Source organism: Bos taurus, chromosome 12, assembly GCF_002263795.3.
Source record: "Bos taurus isolate L1 Dominette 01449 registration number 42190680 breed Hereford chromosome 12, ARS-UCD2.0, whole genome shotgun sequence".
Classification (NCBI taxonomy): Eukaryota; Metazoa; Chordata; class Mammalia; order Artiodactyla; family Bovidae; genus Bos; species Bos taurus.
In genome coordinates this window covers 71,546,418-71,568,190 of record NC_037339.1, presented here as the reverse complement: position 1 = coordinate 71,568,190, position 21,773 = coordinate 71,546,418, and the positions used below count along the sequence as shown (strand labels likewise).

Genomic DNA, 21,773 nt, shown 5'->3' with positions numbered 1-21,773 from the left:
CTTTTGATGAAGGTGAAAGAGGAGGGTGAAAAAGTTGGCTTAAAGCTCAACATTCAGAAAACTAAGATGATGGCATCTGGTCCTATCACTTCATGGCAAATAGATGGGGAAACAGTGGAAACAGTGTCAGACTATCTTTTGTGGCTCCAAAATCACTGGAGATGGCTGCTCGTGATTGCAGCCATGAAATTAAAAGACGCTTACTCCTTGGAAGGAAAGTTATGACCAACGTAGATAGCATATTGAAAAGCAGACACATTACTTTGCCAACAAAGGTCCGTCTAGTCAAGGCTATGGTTTTTCCAGGTTTCATGTATGGATGTGAGAGGTGAACTGTGAAGAAATTTGAGTGCTGAAGAATTGATGTTTTTGAACTGTGGTGTTGAAGAAGACTCTTGAGAGTCCCTTGGACTGCAAGGATATCCAACCAATCCCTTCTAAAGGAGATCAGTCCTGGGTGTTCTTTGGAAGGAATGATGCTAAAGCTGAAACTCCAGTACTTTGGCCACCTCATGCGAAGAGTTGACTCATTGGAAAAGACTCTGATGCTGGGAGTGATTGGGGGCAGGAGGAGAAGGGGACGACAGAGGATGAGATGGTTGGATGGCATCACTGACTCGATGGACACGGGTCTGAGTGAACTCCAGGACTTGGTGATGGACAGGGAGGCCTGGCGTGCTGGAATTCATGGGGTCGCAAAGAGTCGGACACGACTGAGCGACTGAACTGAACTGAGTTCAATGTTTGTAACTAAGTTCCTTGACTGAGTAAGCCCTCTTCAGTCTTAGTACTAAAGCTTTTAATGTAACTGTTTCTCCTTAATTTAGAATTACTTGCCAATTGTCCCTGAAAGTGGTTGTAAATCAAATCTGATGGGCTGCTATGTCCAAGATAGATCAACCCAAAAGTTGTAAAATGTTTTCTTCCTAATATTCCATCACATATAATGTAATATAAATGATTCCAAAGTGACCAATTAAGGGCTTTGCATTTTTTTCTAAATAATGCTTTTTATTAAGCATTATTTATTTAGCATTATTATTGAGGACTGTGGGAAGACACAGGGCACAGGCACTCCCTGGAGGAGCAGGAGGCAAAGGCAGGACCCACCTTTCACCTTCCTCCTGTGTCCTGCTGCAGAGTTCCCTGGCTCTGGGACAGAGGGACCAGTGTGCACAGACAGACAGGGTGAGAAATGACCCCCACAGAGCCAGCACAGCTGGACACCAAGTGAGTAAGGGGACGAGCTGGAAAGGCTGATGGGGGCAGATGGCAAAGAAGCCTGTTCTCTGTTTGAGGACCTGGAGCTGCTTCCTGAACATGGGGTGGAGTGGCAGTGGCCTGTGAAGGGCTGGAGCAGGAGGGTGAGCCATGTAGACAGGAGGGTAAGCTGTGTAGACAGGAGGGTATGCTGTATAGATAGCAGTGTGGCAGTCTGATCAGGACAGACCTGAAAAGCTGATGACCAGGAGGTGAGGGTCTGGTGATGTGGTGCTGAAACACGTCGGGATCCATAGCATGGTGAGACAGCATCAGTTCGCCTAAGGCCTCTCACCTTCTTTAGGTGACAGAACCCACTTAATATTCAAGCATAAAGCAGTAAAACTTTAACAACCTGGGATATAGCCTCATGACTGAAGGAAACTCTTAATGTCAAGTAGAAGTGCGATTCATTCATATTTTTTTTTCGATTCATTCATTTTTAATAAAAGCCTCCAGCTTCCACTACTGCTTCTATTCAGCACTTACTATCCTGTGTTGAAATTTTCTAAAGCTTGACTCTGCTGACCTTTCCCCAGGCATCTGTCTTAACAAGCTCCATGTAGAGACAGGTTCCTTAGAGGCAGGAATGAGAGCTGGGCGTCCTGTCTCCCTTATTCTGCCCAGTGTGGTCCTTCCCCTCTCCTGGCTCACTGTCCTCCTTATAAACTGAGAGGTTTTGTGCAGGGACATCTGTAAGGGCATCTAACTCAGTGCACACAGCAGGGTGTTAAGTGTAGCTGGAAGGCCCATTGTCTTTATAGGGTGAACAGCAAGGGAACTAACTCTGGGGGGAGATGTGGCGGCTGTTTCAGCAAAAGCAAGTTCATGAGGCTTTCAAGGAGGCCAATTTAGACTCCATCAAAGGCCTCAGTCAGTATATGTTAAGACATATTATACATAGAAAAGCATCGTAGTTGTTCTGTTTCAGGGATTCTATGGCCAAGCAAGAGCCACTGACACCTAATTCCAGAATCACAAATTGAGAGTCAGGATTTAAGAAAGATTCTAGATAACTAGATTCATGTTCAAGTTAACCCTATATTGTGGGTCTAAGTATTAATTCCACAAGCATCCATGAAGCAACATTAAATGATTGAAGCCATACTCTGATATCAAGTATGGCTCTGATAAGTTATTCCTGAATTCTAGACTTTGCTAAGTATTTTCAGACCTAAAGAATAATAAGCATAAGATAACAAGGCCTTTCCATGGAAGCTCTATGTCAGTACTGAAAACACTGTACCTTCTAATGTGCCTAAATGATGAGGGAATGATGGAGGAAAAGAACTGGCAGCCAAGTATCAGATTACAGACTTCCACTCTATGATTTAAAAATCGGATAGCATCCTTCTGATTCCTGGGGTGTGGATCTGTCCACAGCATCTGGATCCATCAACTGCAAGTCACAGGGTGGAATCTGCCATCTATCCCTGACTCCCTAAAGCATGGACTCCACTGTGCTCCACACACTGGAAGCACCTGCTGTATTTTTCTGTCCTGACCTCAACATGATGCAAGATTTCTCTACAATGGGTCTTCTTTTGAGGGAATAAAGGGAGAGAAGGACAGCAGCACACAATGAGCTGAGTCTCCTGAATCACAAAGGCTTTCCTGAGCTTCCTTCCCTGATCCCTACAGGGCTCTTGGAAAGAAGACACGATAGAAAACAGGAGCAAACTCACTGTTCGAACAAGTGCCTGCTGACTTCTACATCCACTGCGCTGAGCGGATCGTCCAGGAGGTAGATGTCTGCGTCCTGATATACGGCTCTAGAAAATGTAGAGAGATGTCAGGAGAGGATACTTCACACTCCCTGGGTCTCATCTCTGAATCATGATGGTGTCCAACAATGTCATGTTCATTCCAGGAGCCCAGGGAAAGGGCCAAGAGCCTGCTTCACCCAGGCCCACCCGGTGAGCGGGGTCTGCGTGCTCACGTCCACTAGGAGCCATGGAGGAGGAGGGGCGAATGGCAACTGAAACCCCATTTACCTGGCGAGGCTGATCCGGGCTTTCTGCCCTTCACTCAGCGGGGTTCCTCCATCTCCTATCACAGTTTGATCTCTTTCCTTCAAATTCTGCAAATTCTATAAGGAGATAGAAAAAGAAAAAGATTTAAAATGTGTTCTCCTAGCATCCTAACCTTTCAGCAGCTGTTCTCCCCACAAGTGTTTGATCAATGATAACGGGCTTATTTCATAGTGAATAACGATAACCTTGAACATTAAAACAACAAACCTCTCGGGGTTTTTTTTAATCTTTTCTTCATTCTGTAGTTTTCCACAGCATTTATGCATTTGACCATTTTAACAGATATTTACTGAGGACTGACTACATGCTAGACATTGTTCTGGGCACAGTGAATTCAGCCACGAGGAAACAAAGTCCCTACAGTTTCTTTTCATGTTGAGTGCAGGAACTGAGGACGAAAAGGAAAAGGAAGTCGAATGGAGAGTGAAGGAGGGAAGTGAGTCCATACTGGGGTGTGAGGACTCTGCTCAGAGGGGTTGTGAGCAGATCTGGGGAGGGGGGCTCTGGCAGACCTGGAGAGGCTGCTCCTCACAGAGGGAGGGGCGGGTGCAGGGGCCACAGGGAGGTGCCCAAGGGGTTCAGGACAAGGAGGCAGGAGAGCAGAGCTGAGTAAGAATGAGGGGAGTGAGGGCAGAGCCAGAGCAGGAGGAGCCCTGGGGTCACTCCAGTAAAGGAGGAAGGGGAGGACTGACATGGTCTTGGGTTTTTTAAGGAATCACTCCTGTGCTTTGCAGAAAACAGGCAGTAAGTGGGGAAGGGGAAGTATGAATATAAGTAAAGAGGCTACTGGAAAAATCTAGGTGAGAGATGACTGTGGTCAGGACCAGAGAGGGAGCAGTGAGGATGGAGAGATGGCGTCACACTCCAGACACATTTGGAAGGTGTCCGTGTTCCGACCACGCAGACTAGGAAAGCAGTCCATGTTTATAATGGTCACATCATGTACAGAAGAATCGCTGTGCAGCCCGGTCCTGCAGGGCCCCTTCCCACCAGACACTGCCGCATGGACACCCGATGGTGGGGGAGGCCCCAGAACACTGCCCACATTACTGGTCCAATCAGCCCATGTAGCTACGACAAAGCATTGACCCCCAGGGAAAAAGCTGAATATCAGCCGCTGTCCCATCTCTTCCGTAGAGATGCTCAAATGTGGGGAGAAAGAAGGGCTGAGCTTCACCAGTAAGGCAAGGTCATGAAAGAAACACCTCACCCTGGCCTGGGTCTCTGGAGTCTGATCTGGGCATCAGGGGCTGGAAGTGATTACAGTAAAGAGGAAATGCCTGAGATCTGTTTACTCCACACCCCACCTTATACCTTCATCTATCACCTGCTCTATGATCCAGAGAGATGGTATGGGGAGGGAGGTGGGAGAGGGGCTCAGGATTAGGAACACGTGTACACCGTGGGGGATTCATGTTAATGTATGTCAAAACCAATACAATATTGTAAAGTAATTAGCCTCTAATTAAAATAAATAAATTAAAAAAAATTCTTCCTTATACATTTCCTCAACTGAGAGGCAGCACAGCACCAAGGACAAGCATGGAGTCTAGAGTCATGCAGAAAGGGATCTGAACTTGAGCTGAGATGAGCTGTTTGATCCTCCAAGCCTTAGTTTTACCAACTATAAAATGAGGATGTTAATGCTGAAGACACTGATAAAGAATCAATAACTCATATACCCTCTTACATGTGTGCACACACAGGGGTGAAAGACAGAAAAATGATTTGCATATGGACTCTGAATAAATGGGAGCTACTGTTCTCACTGTTCTATATGCACTTCCCTCTTCTTTTCTTATACAGTCTCAACACCATTTAATACAAATCTAGCTCATTCCTGCTAACTTGACATTAGAAAAGAAGCCCATTAAAGGAGCAATTCTGTTTTAACAACATTATTGCAAAATGCTACTCACATGATACAATCTATGATGTTTGAGCTGTGGTTCAAGCAAAATTACTATTTTCTATTTCCTCAGGAAGGAGGTTTTGGAGTCTTAACTCCTCACCTCTGAAAGTCTGTCCTGGGCTCTTTCTCACAGTATAGAAGAATACTCGGATGTCCAGACTGGACTCAACAGACTCAAGGGGAGCCACCCAGGAGAGTAACATACTGTTTAATCAGTATTTACATTGTTCTTCCTTTTTGCCAAATTACATTCCCCTCTCAAGTAAGTTCAGTTTTCATCATTCATTCACTAATTTCATTTAAATCCCAAGCTAGAATTAAATGTTTAATTTTGTCATTTTCTGTGAAATGCAATGCCATTTCTGAAAATAATCTCTCCCCCAAAGAAAAGATGCAGTATTAAGAAGAAATGTTAAAGTATTCTATTTTCTTGAAATAAAAATGCAAGTCAAAACCAAGTGGAGAGGGAAACCTAGGGACTGAAAAGGCCTGAGGAGGCACGAGCCAAGGGTCAGGGGGGAGACCTCATGTGCAGGCTGCCTCCAGGGGCACTGAAGGAGATTCCTCAGTGAGATGACTAAGGACATGTAAACAGAGACTAGCAGGTCGATGACATTCAGGAATCTGGGTTATTTTTCAGGTGAAATAATGTGATTTTTTTCCCAAAGGCTTTCCTATCTTTCAGAGAAAACTAATAATACATTTGCAGATGAACTAATCTGAGGTCTAGGATCTTTTCCAGAATAATCCGGGGTGGGGGTGGGGCTGGCAGAGTTGGAGATGCAGCCAGACTGACCACCAGCTGTTCCTGGCTGAAGCTGGGGGGGTGGTACATGAGGGTTCATTACACCATGCTCTCTATTTTTTACAAAGTTTTGCAATTGTCCATTAAAAAAAGAAATTAAAAGTGAATGAGGAAATCCCCTGTTCACTGGTCGTCCAGTGGTTGGGACTCTGTGCTCTCACTTGCCAAGGGACCGAATTCAGTCTGTAGTCAAGGGACCGAGTTCAGTCTGTAGTCAGGAAACTAAGATTGTGGAAGGCGTGTGGCACAGCCCTCCATACCAAAAACAATGAATGAAATTTCACAACATGAAACAACCACACAGCCCCCCACCAAAGTTATTCTGTGAGTGTTGTTATCACATCAGGATTAAAACAGCAACATATGTGCCTGCATATTTACCCAGAAGACCAGCAAATATATTGAGCAACAATCAAAGACTTTTCAAATTAAAAAGAAATTTCAACTAACTTTAGAGTTTAAACCAACATTATCACTATTTGAAATTTGAGTATATGCAGCTCAAAAGTCATTATTCACCTTTTCCAAAGCACACGCCTTTATTACTTCTTTGTATCTGTCTTCTTCATATTTCTTCCCAAATAAAATGTTACTCCTCACAGTTCCTGGAAACACCCAGGGCTGCTGAGAAACATATGCAATCCTCCCGTGGACGTTGACATTTCCCTGGATCAAGGAAAGCTCCCCCAGCAAAGCGCTTAACAGTGATGACTGAAACAGATGGCAACACACAAATGAACAGGCAGCACTCAGGATGGAACATGCCCTGCAGCACAGCTGACCCCACCCTGGTGCTTGATACACAGTAGAACCCTTTCCTTCAGAACAGGATAAAGTACTGCTCTGGTGATTGTGATGAAAAAATAAAAATAATACCATTGGTCAAGGTAAACTAAAGGTTGATAAGGAATATGAATAGTATAACAATTTATGCTGCCTGAGTTTCCCCCAAATGAAGTGCTCTACTCCGCAAAGACTAATTAAGAATCTTTAACATCTTTTTCTAGTAGAGCAGCCCCACAGGATGTGTATTTCATATATCTGATGTTTAATGCAGTTGTTCCTACATCCAGGATATCCTTTATTTGACAAATACTTGTTCTTAAAAAGCTATGTATAGGGAATTCCCTGGTGGCCCAGAGGCTGGGACTCAGCTCCCAGTGCAGGGGCTGGGGTTCAATCCCTGGTCAGGGAACTAGACCTTACATGCTGGAACTAAGATCTCATGCAGTCAAATAAACAAATATTTTATTTTTTTAAGTTATGTGTAAATAATATATCCAAAGATCGCAGCACTGTTTATAATAGCCAGGACATGGAAGCAACCTAGATGTCCATCAGCAGATGAATGGATAAGAAAGCTGTGGTACATATACACAATGGAGTATTACTCAGCCATTAAAAAGAATACATTTGAATCAGTTCTAATGAGGTGGATGAAACTGGAGCCTATTATACAGAGTGAAGTAAGCCAGAAGGAAAAACACCAATACAGTATACTAATGCATATATATGGAATTTAGAAAGATGGTAACGATAACCCTGTATACGAGACAGCAAAAGAGACACTGATGTATAGAACAGTCTTATGGACTCTGTGGGAGAGGGAGAGGGTGGGAAGATTTGGGAAAAAAAAAAACACATATAACTTCCAAGCTAATGGAGAGAGATGATAAAGTAATAGAAAATAATCCAAGAAGAAGGAAAGAAGCAAATAAATAACTAAATAAAACAAAGACACGCGAACAGATAGGATAAATAGTAAAAAGCAAGTAATACAGTAGCTTCAAATTTTACTTGGACAGGTAAAGTTGAACAACTAAAAAAAAAAAAAAACTGTTTATGTTAAACACCATTAAAAAAATTTTATGGAGGGAAGGGACATATGTATACCTATGGCTGATTCATGTTGACATTTGACAGAAAACAACAAAATTCTGTAAAGCAATTATCCTTCAGTTAAAAAATTTTAAAAATCTTAAAAAAAAACAAAGATGATGAATTAAACTATGAAGTGAGTTGTGTCTGCAGAGCAAAAGTCCATGATAAAGGAAATCATCACCCTTTCATGTACATATCCCACATTTAAGTTTCTGTATGTTGTTGCACAAAACACATGAGACTAAGTCAATGTGCAAATTTCAAATTTTTTACAACACATAGGTGTGTTCTGTCTGTGTCTACACATCAGAGTGCTCATTGCCCTGGGCTGAAATAACCTGCCTGTGTATCTGTCTCATCCCAGAACCTTGCTGCTCTGGAGCAGAGGCGTCGAGCCCTGACTCATGTCTGTACCTTTATCTCCAGCACGTGGCTGCACATTCACTACATGTGCACTGATAGGACCAAGTCAGGTCACGTGGGGAAATGCTCAGAACTTCCTGGAAGAACCTGCACCACCTCCAGACTTCCTGGAGGGGCCACTGTGACAAAAAGAAATCCCCATTGTCTCCATCCATTCTGAACAGCTGTCACATCAATAATTTCCTTCACTGAGATGTTCAGTGCTTTACAAGTGGTTCCCAACTGGGCAATGTGAAGCACCAAGAAGGAAAACACTGTGTGCATTTATTCAGATTTATTTGCCACAAAACCTTTTCACAAAATGAATGCTCCACAGAATACACCTAGAGAAACACTGTTCTAGACACACTGAATTCAAACTGAGTCACACTCAGCTCTGGGCTCCACTCTGAGAATATAACCGGGGCTGTTATCAAGCTGTCAAAACCCATCAGAACGTACCTTTCCTGCGCCTACAGGTCCGACCACAGCTAACAGTTCACCGGGTCTGACAGTAAAGGAAAGGCCTTTTAGGGCTGGGGTTCCTGATTCCTGCAAATGAAAGTTACAAAAATGTACCCATTTCAATAAAGTAACACAAATTACTTCAAATAGTGGGGAAAATACCATAAGAGTCACGGAAATGCTAACATAGCCCACATTTTTCTCATTTGAAGACATTGTGTTCTAGTTCCAGTTTTTTAAGGAATCTCCACACTGTTCTCCATAGTGGCTGTACTAGTTTGCATTCCCACCAACAGTGTAAGAGGGTTCCCTTTTCTCCACACCCTCTCCAGCATTTATTGCTTGTAGACTTTTGGATCACAGCCAATCTGACTGGCGTGAAATGGTACCTCATAGTGGTTTTGATTTGCATTTCTCTGAGAATGAATGATGTTGAGCATCTTTTCATGTGTTTGTTATCCATCTGTATGTCTTCTTTGGAGAAATGTCTATTTAGTTATTTGGCCCATTTTTTGACTGGGTCATTTATTTTTCTGGAGTTGAGCTGTAGGAGTTGCTTGTATATTTTTGAGATTAGTTGTCAGTTGCTTCATTTGCTATTATTTTCTCCCATTCTGAAGTCTGTCTTTTCACCTTTCTTATAGTTTCCTTTGTTGTGCAGAAGCTTTTAAGTTTAATTATGTCCCATTTGTTTATTTTTGTTTTATTTCCAATATTCTGGGAGGTGGGTCATAGAGGATCCTGCTGTGATGTATGTCGGAGAGTATTTTGCCTATGTTCTCCTCTAGGAGTTTTATAGTTTCTGGTCTTATATTTAGATCTTTAATCCATGACCCAGCAATCCCAATGCTGGGCATACATAGCAAGGAAACCAGAATTGAAAGAGACACGTGTACCCCAATGTTCATCGCAGCACTGTTGATAATAGCCAGGACATGGAAGCAACATAGATGTCCATAAGCAGATGAATGGATAAGAAAGCTGTGGTACATATACACAATGGAGTATTACTCAGCCATTAAAAAGAATACATCTGAATCAGTTCTAATGAGGTGGATAAACCTGGAGCCTATTATACAGAGTGAAGTAAGCCAGAAAGAAAAACACCAATACAGTATACTAAAGCATATATGTGGAATTTAGAAAGATGGTAACAATAACCCTGTATATGAGACAGCAAAAGAGACACTAATGTATAGAACAGTCTTTTGGACTCTGTGGAAGAGGGAGAGGGTGGGATGATTTGGGATAATGGCATTGAAACATGTATAATATTATATATGAAACGAGTCGCCAGTCCAGGTTCGATGCACGATACTAGATGCTTGGGGCTGGTGCACTGGGACGACCCAGAGGGATGGTACGGGGAGGGAGGAGGGAGGAGGGTTCAGGATGGGGAACACGTGTATATCTGTGGCAGATTCATGTTGGTTACCTTCTCTGTGATATATGGCAAAACCAATGCAATATTGTAAAGTTAAAAAATAAAATTAAATTAAATTAAAAAAAAAAGACATTGTGTTTTACAGGTCTTTTCATCCAGTCCTATCTTTTTGGGAGTTGAAACAGCTTTAGTTGCCTTAGGAAGGCTTCTTATACCAAATTTCAATATGGACTCCAGTGTAGACACCCACAGAATTTAAGGAGTTGAAATGACAAGGAACCTGCTTGAAATGCAAACTGAAGGATGTACATAAGCTTATTAAAATAATGTACTTACTAGAGTATTCAGTGTGGGAGGTTTTTACCACTTACCCTTTCATAGCCACTCTAGTATCCTTGCCTGGAAATTCCATGGACAGAGGAGCCTGGTAGGCTACAGTCCATGGGTTTACAAAGAGTCTGACACAGCGACTGAAGACACACGCAATAATCTTTGGTTTTAACTATCTCATTAATTTCCACAAGGTGGCAGCAGAAGAACATAGCGTGCCTGGTCCTATACTAATAAACAGTGTAATTTGAAATCCCCATTAATATCTCCATTTTCATTTGATAAAGAAAAAAATCTCAGTAACACTCAGCAAGAAGAGGACACTTTACATAATAAAATCACTCTTGGTAAATTAACTCTTGTAAATAATGGTCTAATTTCACGAGAGCTCTAATTTAACACCAATAACACCAAAATAAATGGGGAATAAGGAAAATTATGACGTTGTGAGTCAGAGGAATAAAGCCTCAGTTTTATACATGTTATATGCATTGCCTGTCCTGGATAAACAGGGAAAATAAAGTACCTATACCTATACTGTAAGGAAAACAAAAACATTTCATGAGGAAGAAGGACAAAGTACTCATCATGCCAATCACAGGGCGTATTCCTGGGAGACTTGAGGGTATGTGTACTTCTTTACATATTCTAAGTGTTAAGAAAATTGTCAGTAACTGTTATGTTTAAAAATACATACACAGTGGTTACATGTAATTAAGTAAAATGCCCCAAAGACTAAAAGCATAGAGTCTGTATAAAAAAGTCTAGATAATCTTCAAAATGAAAGATTTCTCTGTAAACAGCTGAACTGATAATAAGGCAATCATTTACTAAAAAAAATAATTAACTTTCATCACCAAAAAAAAGTTTCAGGTTTAGAAAAAATAGAAATCATCCCAAGCATTTTTTCTGACCACAATGCAGTAAGATTAGATCTCAATTACAGGAGAAAAACTATTAAAAATTCCAACATATGGAGGCTGAACAACACGCTGCTAAATAACCAACAAATCACAGAAGAAATCAAAAAAGAAATCAAAATTTGCATAGAAACGAATGAAAATGAAAACACAACAACCCAAAACCTGTGGGACACGGTAAAAGCAGTCCTAAGGGGAAAGTTCATAGCAATACAGGCACACCTCAAGAAACAAGAAAAAAGTCAAATAAATAGCCTAACTCTACACCTAAAGCAACTAGAAAAGGAAGAAATGAAGAACCCCAGGGTTAGTAGAAGGAAAGAAATCTTAAAACTTAGAGCAGAAATAAATGCAAAAGAAACAAAAGAGACCATAGCAAAAATCAACAAAACCAAAAGCTGGTTCTTTGAAAGGATAAATAAAATTGACAAACCATTAGCCAGACTCATCAAGAAACAAAGGGAGAAAAATCAAATCAACAAAATTAGAAACGAAAATGGAGAGATCACAACAGACAACACAGAAATACAAAGGATCATAACAGACTACTATCAACAATTATATGCCAATAAAATGGACAACGTGGAAGAAATGGACAAATTCTTAGAAAAGTACAACTTTCCAAAACTCGACCAGGAAGAAATAGAAAATCTTAACAGACCCATCACAAGCATGGAAATTGAAACTGTAATCAAAAATCTTCCAGCAAACAAAAGCCCTGGTCCAGACGGCTTCACAGTTGAATTCTACCAAAAATTTAGAGAAGAGCTGACACCTATCCTGCTCAAACTCTTCCAAAAAATTGCAGAGGAAGGTAAACTTCCAAACTCATTCTATGAGGCTACCATCACCCTAATACCAAAACCTGACAAAGATGCCACAAAAAAGAAAACTATAGGCCAATATCACTGATGAACATAGATGCAAAAATCCTTAACAAAATTCTAGCAATCAGAATCCAACAACACATTAAAAAGATTATACACCATGATCAAGTGGGCTTTATCCCAGGGATGCAAGGATTCTTCAATATCCACAAAACAATCAATGTAATACACCACATTAACAAATTGAAAAATAAAAACCATATGATTATCTCAGTAGATGCAGAGAAAGCCTTTGACAAAATTCAACATCCATTTATGATAAAAACTCTCCAGAAAGCAGGAATAGAAGGAACATACCTCAACATAATAAAAGCTATATATGACAAACCCACAGCAAACATTATCCTCAATGGTGAAACATTGAAAGCATTTCCTCTAAAGTCAGGAACAAGACAAGGGTGCCCACTTTCACCATTACTATTCAACATAGTTTTGGAAGTTTTGGCCACAGCAATCAGAGCAGAAAAAGAAATAAAAGGAATCCAAATTGGAAAAGAAGAAGTAAAACTCTCACTATTTGCAGATGACATGATCCTCTACATAGAAAACCCTAAAGATTCCACCAGAAAATTACTAGAACTAATCAATGACTATAGTAAAGTTGCAGGATATAAAATCAACACCCAGAAATCCCTTGCATTCCTATACACTAATAATGAGAAAACAGAGAGAGAAATTAAGGAAACAATTCCATTCACCATTGCAACGGAAAGAATAAAATACTTAGGAATATATCTACCTAAAGAAACTAAAGACCTATATATAGAAAACTATAAACACTGGTGAAAGAAATCAAAGAGGACACTAATAGATGGAGAAATATACCATGTTCATGGATTGGAAGAATCAATATAGTGAAAATGAGTATACTACCCAAAGCAATTTATAGATTCAACGCAATCCCTATCAAGCTACCAACAGTATTCTTCACAGAGCTAGAACAAATAATTTCACAATTTGTATGGAAATACAAAAAACCTCGAATAGCCAAAGCGATCTTGAGAAAGAAGAATGGAACTGGAGCAATCAACCTACCTGACTTCAGGCTCTACTACAAAGCCACAGTTATCAAGACAGTATGGTACTGGCACAAAGACAGAAATATAGATCAATGGAATAAAATAGAAAGCCCAGAGATAAATCCACGTACATATGGACACCTTATCTTTGACAAAGGAGGCAAGAATATACAATGGATTAAAGACAATCTCTTTAACAAGTGGTGCTGGGAAATCTGGTCAACCACTTGTAAAAGAATGAAACTAGAACACTTTCTAACACCATACACAAAAATAAATTCAAAATGGATTAAAGATCTAAACGTAAGACCAGAAACTATAAAACTCCTAGAGGAGAACATAGGCAAAACACTCTCTGACATACATCACAGCAGGATCCTCTATGACCCACCTCCCAGAATATTGGAAACAAAAGCAAAAATAAACAAATGGGACCTAATTAACCTTAAAAGCTTCTGCACATCAAAGGAAACTATTAGCAAGGTGAAAAGACAGCCTTCAGAATGGGAGAAAATAATAGCAAATGAAGCAACTGACAAACAACTAATCTCAAAAATATACAAGCAACTCCTACAGCTCAACTCCAGAAAAATAAATGACCCAATCAAAAAATGGGCCAAAGAACTAAATAGACATTTCTCCAAAGAAGACATACAGATGGCTAACAAACACATGAAAAGATGCTCAACATCACTCATTCTCAGAGAAATGCAAATCAAAACCACTATGAGGTACCATTTCACACCAGTCAGAATGGCTGCGATCCAAAAGTCTACAAATAATAAATGCTGGAGAGGGTGTGGAGAAAAGGGAACCCTCTTACACTGTTGGTGGGAATGCAAACTAGTACAGCCACTATGGAGAACAGTGTGGAGATTCCTTAAAAAACTGGAAATAGAACTGCCTTATGATCCAGCAATCCCCACTGCTGGGCATACACACTGAGGAAACCAGAAGGGAAAGAGACACGTGTACCCCAATGTTCATCGCAGCACTGTTTATAATAGCCAGGACATGGAAGCAACCTAGATGTCCATCAGCAGATGAATGGATAAGAAAGCAATGGTACATATACACAATGGAGTATTACTCAGCCATTAAAAAGAATACATTTGAATCAGTTCTAATGAGATGGATGAAACTGGAGCCTATTATACAGAGTGAAGTAAGCCAGAAGGAAAAACATAAATACAGTATACTAACGCATATATATGGAATTTAGAAAGATGGTAACAATAACCCGGTGTACGAGACAGCAAAAGAGACACTGATGTATAGAACAGTCTTATGGACTCTGTGGGAGAGGGAGAGGGTGGGAAGATTTGGGAGAGTGACATTGAAACATGTAGAATATCATGTAAGAAACGAGTTGCCAGTCCAGGTTCGATGCGCGATACTGGATGCTTGGGGCTGGTGCACTGGGACGACCCAGAGGGATGGTGTGGGGAGGGAGGAGGGAGGAGGGTTCAGGATGGGGAACACCTGTATACCTGTGGCGGATTCATTCTGATATTTGGCAAAGCTAATACAATTATGTAAAGTTTAAAAATAAAATAAAATTTTTTTTTTTTTTTTTTTACAAAGTGAAAAAACAAAATTTACATAAAGATAGGATCAGTAACAGTGCTGCCCTGTCCCATATCAGAGTCTGAGGCAGACCGGTGACTCCTGAGAGTGTTGGTGCCCCCTTAAACTTTACATGGGAGGCAAGGGCTTCTCTCAACCCTAATCTTGGCCCTGGTTTTTTTTTTTTTTTTTTCTAATTTTATTTTATTTTTAAACTTTACATAATTGTATTAGTTTTGCCAAATATCAAAATGAATCCGCCACAGGTATACATGTGTTCCCCATCCCGAACCCTCCTCCCTCCTCCCTCCCCATGCCATCCCCCTGGGCCGTCCCAGTGCACCAGCCCCAAGCATCCAGCATCGTGCATCGAACCTGGACTGGCAACTCGTTTCCTACATGATATTTACATGATCCTGGGTAACCATAATGGGAGGGGACCCAGTGCCTCTGAGCTGTCAAGTGCTGCCCCTTTCTGGTCATGGCAGAGTAGTGCCTGCCCGAAGCCTGAACAGGGAGGGAACTCAATGTCCTGTCCTGACAAACTATGAGGGGAGGGGACAGGGATGATGATTGTATGTGGTTCATTGTTTTGTTGTCACACCTGAGTGAAAAGTAGTAAAATAGGACCCTAAGTGTCAACGCGAAGAAAGGCGTGAAGTGTAAACAAATGCTTCTTGTATATTAAAATCTAGCTTCTTACTGATTTTTCTTTTTTTTTTTTAAATTGTATATTAAAATCTAGCTTATTACTGATTTTTCTTTTTTTTTAATTTTATTTTTATTAAAATATTAAAATATTATTAAAAATAAAATAAAATTAAAAAAAAAGAAAAGAAAAATCAGTAAGAAGCTAGATTTTAATATACAAGAAGCATTTGTTTACACTTCACGCCTTTCTTCGCGTTGACACTTAGGGTCCTATTTTACTACTTTTCACTCAGGTGTGACAACAAAACAATGAACCACATACAATCATCATCCCTGTCCCCTCCCCTCATAGTTTGTCAGGACAGGACATTGAGTTCCCTCCCTGTTCAGGCTTCGGGCAGGCACTACTCTGCCATGACCAGAAGGGGGCAGCACTTGACAGCTCAGAGGCACTGGGTCCCCTCCCATTATGGTTACCCAGGATCAGGGGACACTGACTCAACAAGGATCATCAGCTGAGCCCTAACTCTGTGCAGACACAGTTGGAAACCCCTGTTCCATGAAATCTGGAGGCTCACACAGGACCATTTATTTTAAGAGCTTAAAAACAGACCAAGTCCCACCATTTCATGAATGAGAACTGGGTCCCTGAGACCTCCCCCCACCTGCCCACCTGGCTGTCTAGGGGAGCAGGTTACAGAATCTCCTGCCTCCCAACCCAGCAGGGGCTTCATTCAGACTCAGCTTCTCTCAAAAACCCCAATGTCTGTGCCCCTCTCCCTCCTGAGGGCTCCCTATGACCTAACCCATGACCTAACCTACCCTCCTGTGGTGTGGGTTCAGTTTTCCTGACTCACCCACACTGACACAGGACGGTGTGCACAGAGGACCATGGAACCAGGTTGCAGGCGAGCATTTCAATTGTCAATAAAGGGGCTGCACTGGGGGTGCAATACTTGAGAGCAAATTCTTCTGTTTTCCCTGTTTGCCTGAACATTATAAATAAACCAAGTGTTGGAACATCCCCAGTTCTCCATGTCAGCTTCCATACAGTGAAAGCTTTGAACGGAATCACTGGAGCTCACGATGTCCACTTGCTGTCTCCTCCTGTCCCTGGCTGCCACCAAAGTAGCCAGAAGCTTCCAGAAGATTAGGATGGGGGAGCCCCCACTCTACCCCACAGACAAGATCCAGATCACAGCCTCACTCCGTGTGTAGTAAGATGGTCTGTGAAGATCAGTATACAGAAAATGTACATGATTCCCCACAGGCTGTTGTTTCTAACAACTGGTTGTGTATTTGTTAGTTAACCCACATCATACCGCAGCATTTTGTATGCCCAATCCTGTAAATTCTAACATTACCAATGTACATAATTTAAGCTCAAGATATGCTAATACTCTAAAGCTCTGTTGAAAATGAGAGAGAGAACAACCTGTAAGATGTCTTAGCTGATTTTATAACCTCCAGTAGTTTCAAACCTTATTCCTGATTTTGAGAAGTTTTATAACATACTTTCAGTGTATGAGTAAGTCACATTTTACACCATGTGTAAAACCTCAAAATTTTCTTATAAATCTATGTCACAGTTGTTTTATTAGCAGTCATGATCCTGAGGTGGAGGACTTGTTACCTTATCCCAAAAAGCAGTTAAATCTTGCACATCCACAATTGTTTCACCATCTGATGGCAGCAGCTGATGGTCATGCAGTGGTATCTCTTCGAGTAACAGAAAGTCCTGCAGAGAAAGGAAAAACAGACAGTTTAGTTTGCAGGATGAAAGCACAAACAAACATAACTGCTTTCCTGGAATTGATAACAAACTTCATATAGCCTACATATCATTTTTCCAACTGTACTTAAAGTGTTGGTTCACATCAGAACACACTAAATAATATATAGAATAAAATATACAGTGCATCAGATATACAGCAACATAGTGAATACAGGATACATAGAGTATTTTATATATATAGGTTTGTGCGTGTATATAATACACACATATTATATATGTGTGTGTGTGTGTGTGTGTGTGTGTGTGTAGGGTGTGTGTGTGTATGTTTGTGTGTATATATAATATGAAGAGTTTCAGGCCATGAGGAAAGTTGTAAGTTTCTCAGTAAGTGGACTAGTTTCTCCTCAAGGAGAAAGTCTGGCTCCAAACTCCAGCACATTTAGAACCTGCAGCCAGAGGGAACTCTGAGATGATAAAAAATCTTAAAGTTACCTGTAGGGACTTACATAGTCCCCTGATCAGGCCTCTAGCACTCCATACTCTGGAGGCTCAAACATTTTTGGTTCCTTAAATGCATGAATGCCCTTCTCATGCACTAAAAGCCTTTATCACATCACCTTCCCCAGGAAAATGAGAAGCATCAGCCTCCCACCTCCCCCAGCCCTACACACGGAATTCTCCAGGTAATTTCCTCAGCCTTCCCAGGAAACACGACCTCCAAAATTACACCAGTGATTCTGCCAAAGCACTTCATGGCACCTCAGACTTTTCCTTCCAAGGACTAATGACAGACAAATGTGCCTCCACTATGAGTTTCACTATTTGATTCTATTTTAACCCCTCACTCAGAGAAGGCAATGGCAACCCACTCCAGTACTCTTGCCTGGAAAATCCCATGGACGGAGGGGCCTGGTGGGCTGCAGTCCATGGGGTCGCTAGGAGTCGGACACGACTGAGCGACTGAGCGATTTCACTTTTCACTTTCATGCATTGGAGAAGGAAATGGCAACCCACTCCAGTGTTCTTGCCTGGAAATCCCAGGGACGGGGGAGCCTGGTGGGCTGCCGTCTATGGGGTCGCACAGAGTCGGACACAACTGAAGTGACTTAGCGGCAGCAGTAGCAGTAACCCCTCACTTGATAAAATATACATTCCAAGGAGGAAGGACTTCTCTGCATGTGCTTACCTGCCACTGAAGATACTCATCTAGCCTGCTCCAGACTTCAGGTAGGTAGTATTCCATTATTTTGTGAAGTGATGAAATAGGTGGATAAATTTCAAATTTACTCCCCCGCACCCCACCAAAAGTCTAGCATAAATTAAGACAGGGTTTTCCTCTCAAATTATTTTAATCTCAACAACATCCTGTCGTATTTTATATTTGCTAAAATACCTGATGACTTTGTGTGTTTCTGTCTACAACTAGGGCAATATTTCCCAGGTTTGGCTGATTTTCAGATGCATGGCACATTGACTAAAGACACAGATACTTTGGGCCCTAGCAAAAACCTAGTGAATCAGAAACACCAAGGTGTGATTTTTTTAAAAGGCATTCAAGGGATTCTGATGAGCTAGAGAAATAAAAATTTCTTAAGCATTGCAGAAATTATATGAGCTGAATAAGAGTCTAATATGTAAAAGAAAAAAAATAGTTCAACAATTATTTCTACTCACCTTGGAACAATGTGTCATACTAACACCAACCTTCTCACCATGCTTATTCTTGGCCATTGGTCCCGCCTTTACTGAAAACAACTATTGCCTAAAAGATCTCTAAATTCCTAGACCATCATCCCGCCAGAAAATGTATGAACATGAGAAAATCTAGGTTTCTTGCTCAAATCAATGATGTTTAATCAGAACACAAAGCATCCTGACAAAGCCCCAGGAAAATTTAAAGTTCTCAGTAGGTTATAATTTTAATGTTACCACACACATTTACATGGAAAGTAATTTTAAGCCTCAGACACTGTTCAGGTACATTTTGGTGGAAAATAAATAAAAAATCCTGCTCAAGTATTTTTGAGCACCATACTCCGAAAAACTCTGCAGGTCCCCTTTCATGCATCTCCTTTAAGTGCGTCACATAATTGATTTGAGAATCAGAGTTACCACTGTCTCCACTACAACCATTCTTAATAGTTAGGCATCTGCAGGAGCCTAGACATGATGGAGCTGGAAGGTACTTCAGTTGCACATTTTCTGAGCATTGGCTATTTGTGAGGAGTACAAAGATGAACAAGGCACTGTAGCTGCCTTTTAGATAAGTCTGGAGTTCAGGGAAGGAAAGAAATCCACAAACACGTGGCTTAGTCAGCTCAAAGTTACATCCAGGAGCTCAAAGAAAGAGATGTAGGGCCACAGATGATGAAAGCCACACTTAATGAGAGATTCCACATGCCAGAATATACTAACAAGGCGATGCAAGAAACCAGGCTTTGGGCAGAATCCTAGTTCTGTCACTTACGAGAGATGAAAAGACGGGTGAACTATTTCATCTGTTATAGGACCTGTTTCCTTACCTGTAAAATGGGGACACTTATGCTTACCCCATTCAATTGCTATCAGGATTCTATTTCTGTTGTCATTTTATTACAGTAAATTAAAGGTACATCATTGGTAACAACAGAAACAACACTGTATAGGAGATAATCCAAAATATATTCATCTTTCTTACCTGAAATTTTATGTCTATTGATCAGTAACTCCCTATTTCCCCTTTAGCTTTGATTTTGATTCTATGAATTTGATTATTTTTGATACCTCTTACAAGCAGAATCATACAGCATGTGTCCTCACATGACTAGCTTATGTCACTCATCATGTCTTCAGGTTTCACCCATGTTGTTGCTATTGCAGAGTTTCCTTTTTTCCTAACACTGAATAACATTCTGCTTTATGTACACACTCACTTTATACTCATTCACCCACCAGTGAACATTCAGGTAGTTTCCACATCTTGGTTATTATGAGTAGCATTGCAATGAACATGGGAGTACAGATATATTTTGAAAAGATATCTCTTATTTCATTTTATTTGGGAAAATACCTAGAACTGGAATTGTTGGATCATATGGTAGTTCTTCAGAGAAAGCAGTGGAACCCCACTCCAGTACTCTTAACTGGAAAATCCATGGACAGAGGAACCTGGTAGGCTGCAGTCCATGGGGTCGAGAAGAGACGACTGAGTGACTTCATTTTCACTTTTTACTTTCATGCATTGGAGAAGGAAATGGCAACTCACTCCAGCGTTCTTGCCTGGAGAATCCCAGGGACGGGGAAGCCTGGTGGGCTGCCGTCTATGGAGTCGCACAGAGTTGGACATGACTGACGCGAATTAGCAGCAGCAGCATGGTAGTTCTTTGGGCTTCCCAGGTGGCTCTAGTGGTAAAGAACACGTCTGCCAATGAAGGAGACAAAAGAGAAGCAGGTTCCATAGGTCTTAATAATCTGGATAACTGCAATGGTGTGATCACTCACCTAGAGCCAAACATCCTATAGTGTGAAGTCAAGTTAGCCTTGGAAGCATTACTATGAACAAAGCTAGAGGAGGTGATGAGATTCCAACTGAGTCACTTCAAATCCTAAAAGATGATGCTGTTAAAGTGCTGCACTCAATATGCCATCAAATTTGGAAAACTCAGCAGTGGCCACAGGACTAGGAAAGGTCAGTTTTCATTCTGATCCCAAAGAAGTGAAAGTTGCTCAGTCAAGTCTGACTCTTTGCAACTCCATGGACTCTACAGTCCATGGAATTCTCTAGAATACTAGAGTGGGTAGCCTTTCCCTTCTTTAAGGGATCTTTCCAACCAAGGGATCAAACCCAGGTCTCCTGCATTGCAGGCGGATTCTTTACCAGCTGAGCCACCAGGGAAGCCCAATCCCAAAGAAAGGCAAGGTCAAAGAATGTTCAAACTATTGCATAATTGTGCTCATTCCACATGCTAGCAAAGTAATGTTCAAAATCCTTCAAGCTTCAGCAGTTTGTGAACTGAGAAATTCCAGATGTACAAACTGGATTTAGAAAAGGTAGAGGAACCAGAGGTAAACTGCCAATATCCGTTGGATCATAGAAAGAGCAAGAGAATTCCAGAAAAGCATCGACTTCTGCTTCACTGACTATTCTAAAGCCTTTGACTGTGTGGATCACAACAAACTGTGAAAAATTCTTAAAGAAATAGGACCAGACCACCTTACCTGCCTCCTAAGAAACCTATAAGCAGGTCAAGAAGCAACAGTTAAAACCAGACATGGAACAACGAACTGGTTCAAAATTTGGAAAGGAGTGCATCAAGGCTGTATATTGTCACCTTGCTTATTTAAATTATATGCAGAGCACATTATGTGAAATGCTGGGCTGGATGAAGAATAACCTGGAATCAAGATTGCCAGGAGAAATATCAATAACCTCAGATATGCAGATGACATCACCCTAATAACGGAAAGTGAAGAGAAACTAAAGAGCTTCTGGATGAAAGTGAAAGAGGAGAGTGAAAAAGTTGGCTTAAAACTCAACATTCATT

The 21,773-nt window shown here is 41.1% G+C and overlaps 2 protein-coding genes across 4 annotated transcripts in view; both read right to left on the bottom strand.

The window, feature by feature from the left end:
* Positions 1–21,773, bottom strand: part of LOC100337053 (ATP-binding cassette sub-family C member 4) — a 1,051,816-nt gene that overhangs the window by 275,508 nt on the left and 754,535 nt on the right. The window lies entirely within an intron of this gene.
* The window catches only part of LOC107131218 (ATP-binding cassette sub-family C member 4-like), a 66,709-nt gene that overhangs the window by 39,677 nt on the left and 5,259 nt on the right, over positions 1–21,773 (bottom strand). For 2 of the 3 annotated variants that reach the window (XM_025000206.2, XM_059892302.1), the window contains 5 exons: positions 17,149–17,253; positions 8,756–8,845; positions 6,530–6,721; positions 3,255–3,349; positions 2,946–3,032 (listed from right to left, as the gene is read on the bottom strand). In XM_025000206.2, coding sequence (XP_024855974.2) covers positions 2,946–3,032; positions 3,255–3,349; positions 6,530–6,721; positions 8,756–8,845; positions 17,149–17,253 — 569 coding nt within the window. Of the gene's footprint in view, positions 1–2,945; positions 3,033–3,254; positions 3,350–6,529; positions 6,722–8,755; positions 8,846–17,148; positions 17,254–20,494; positions 20,651–21,773 lie in introns of all 3 variants that reach the window. The other variant, XM_059892303.1, reaches the window with a different exon arrangement.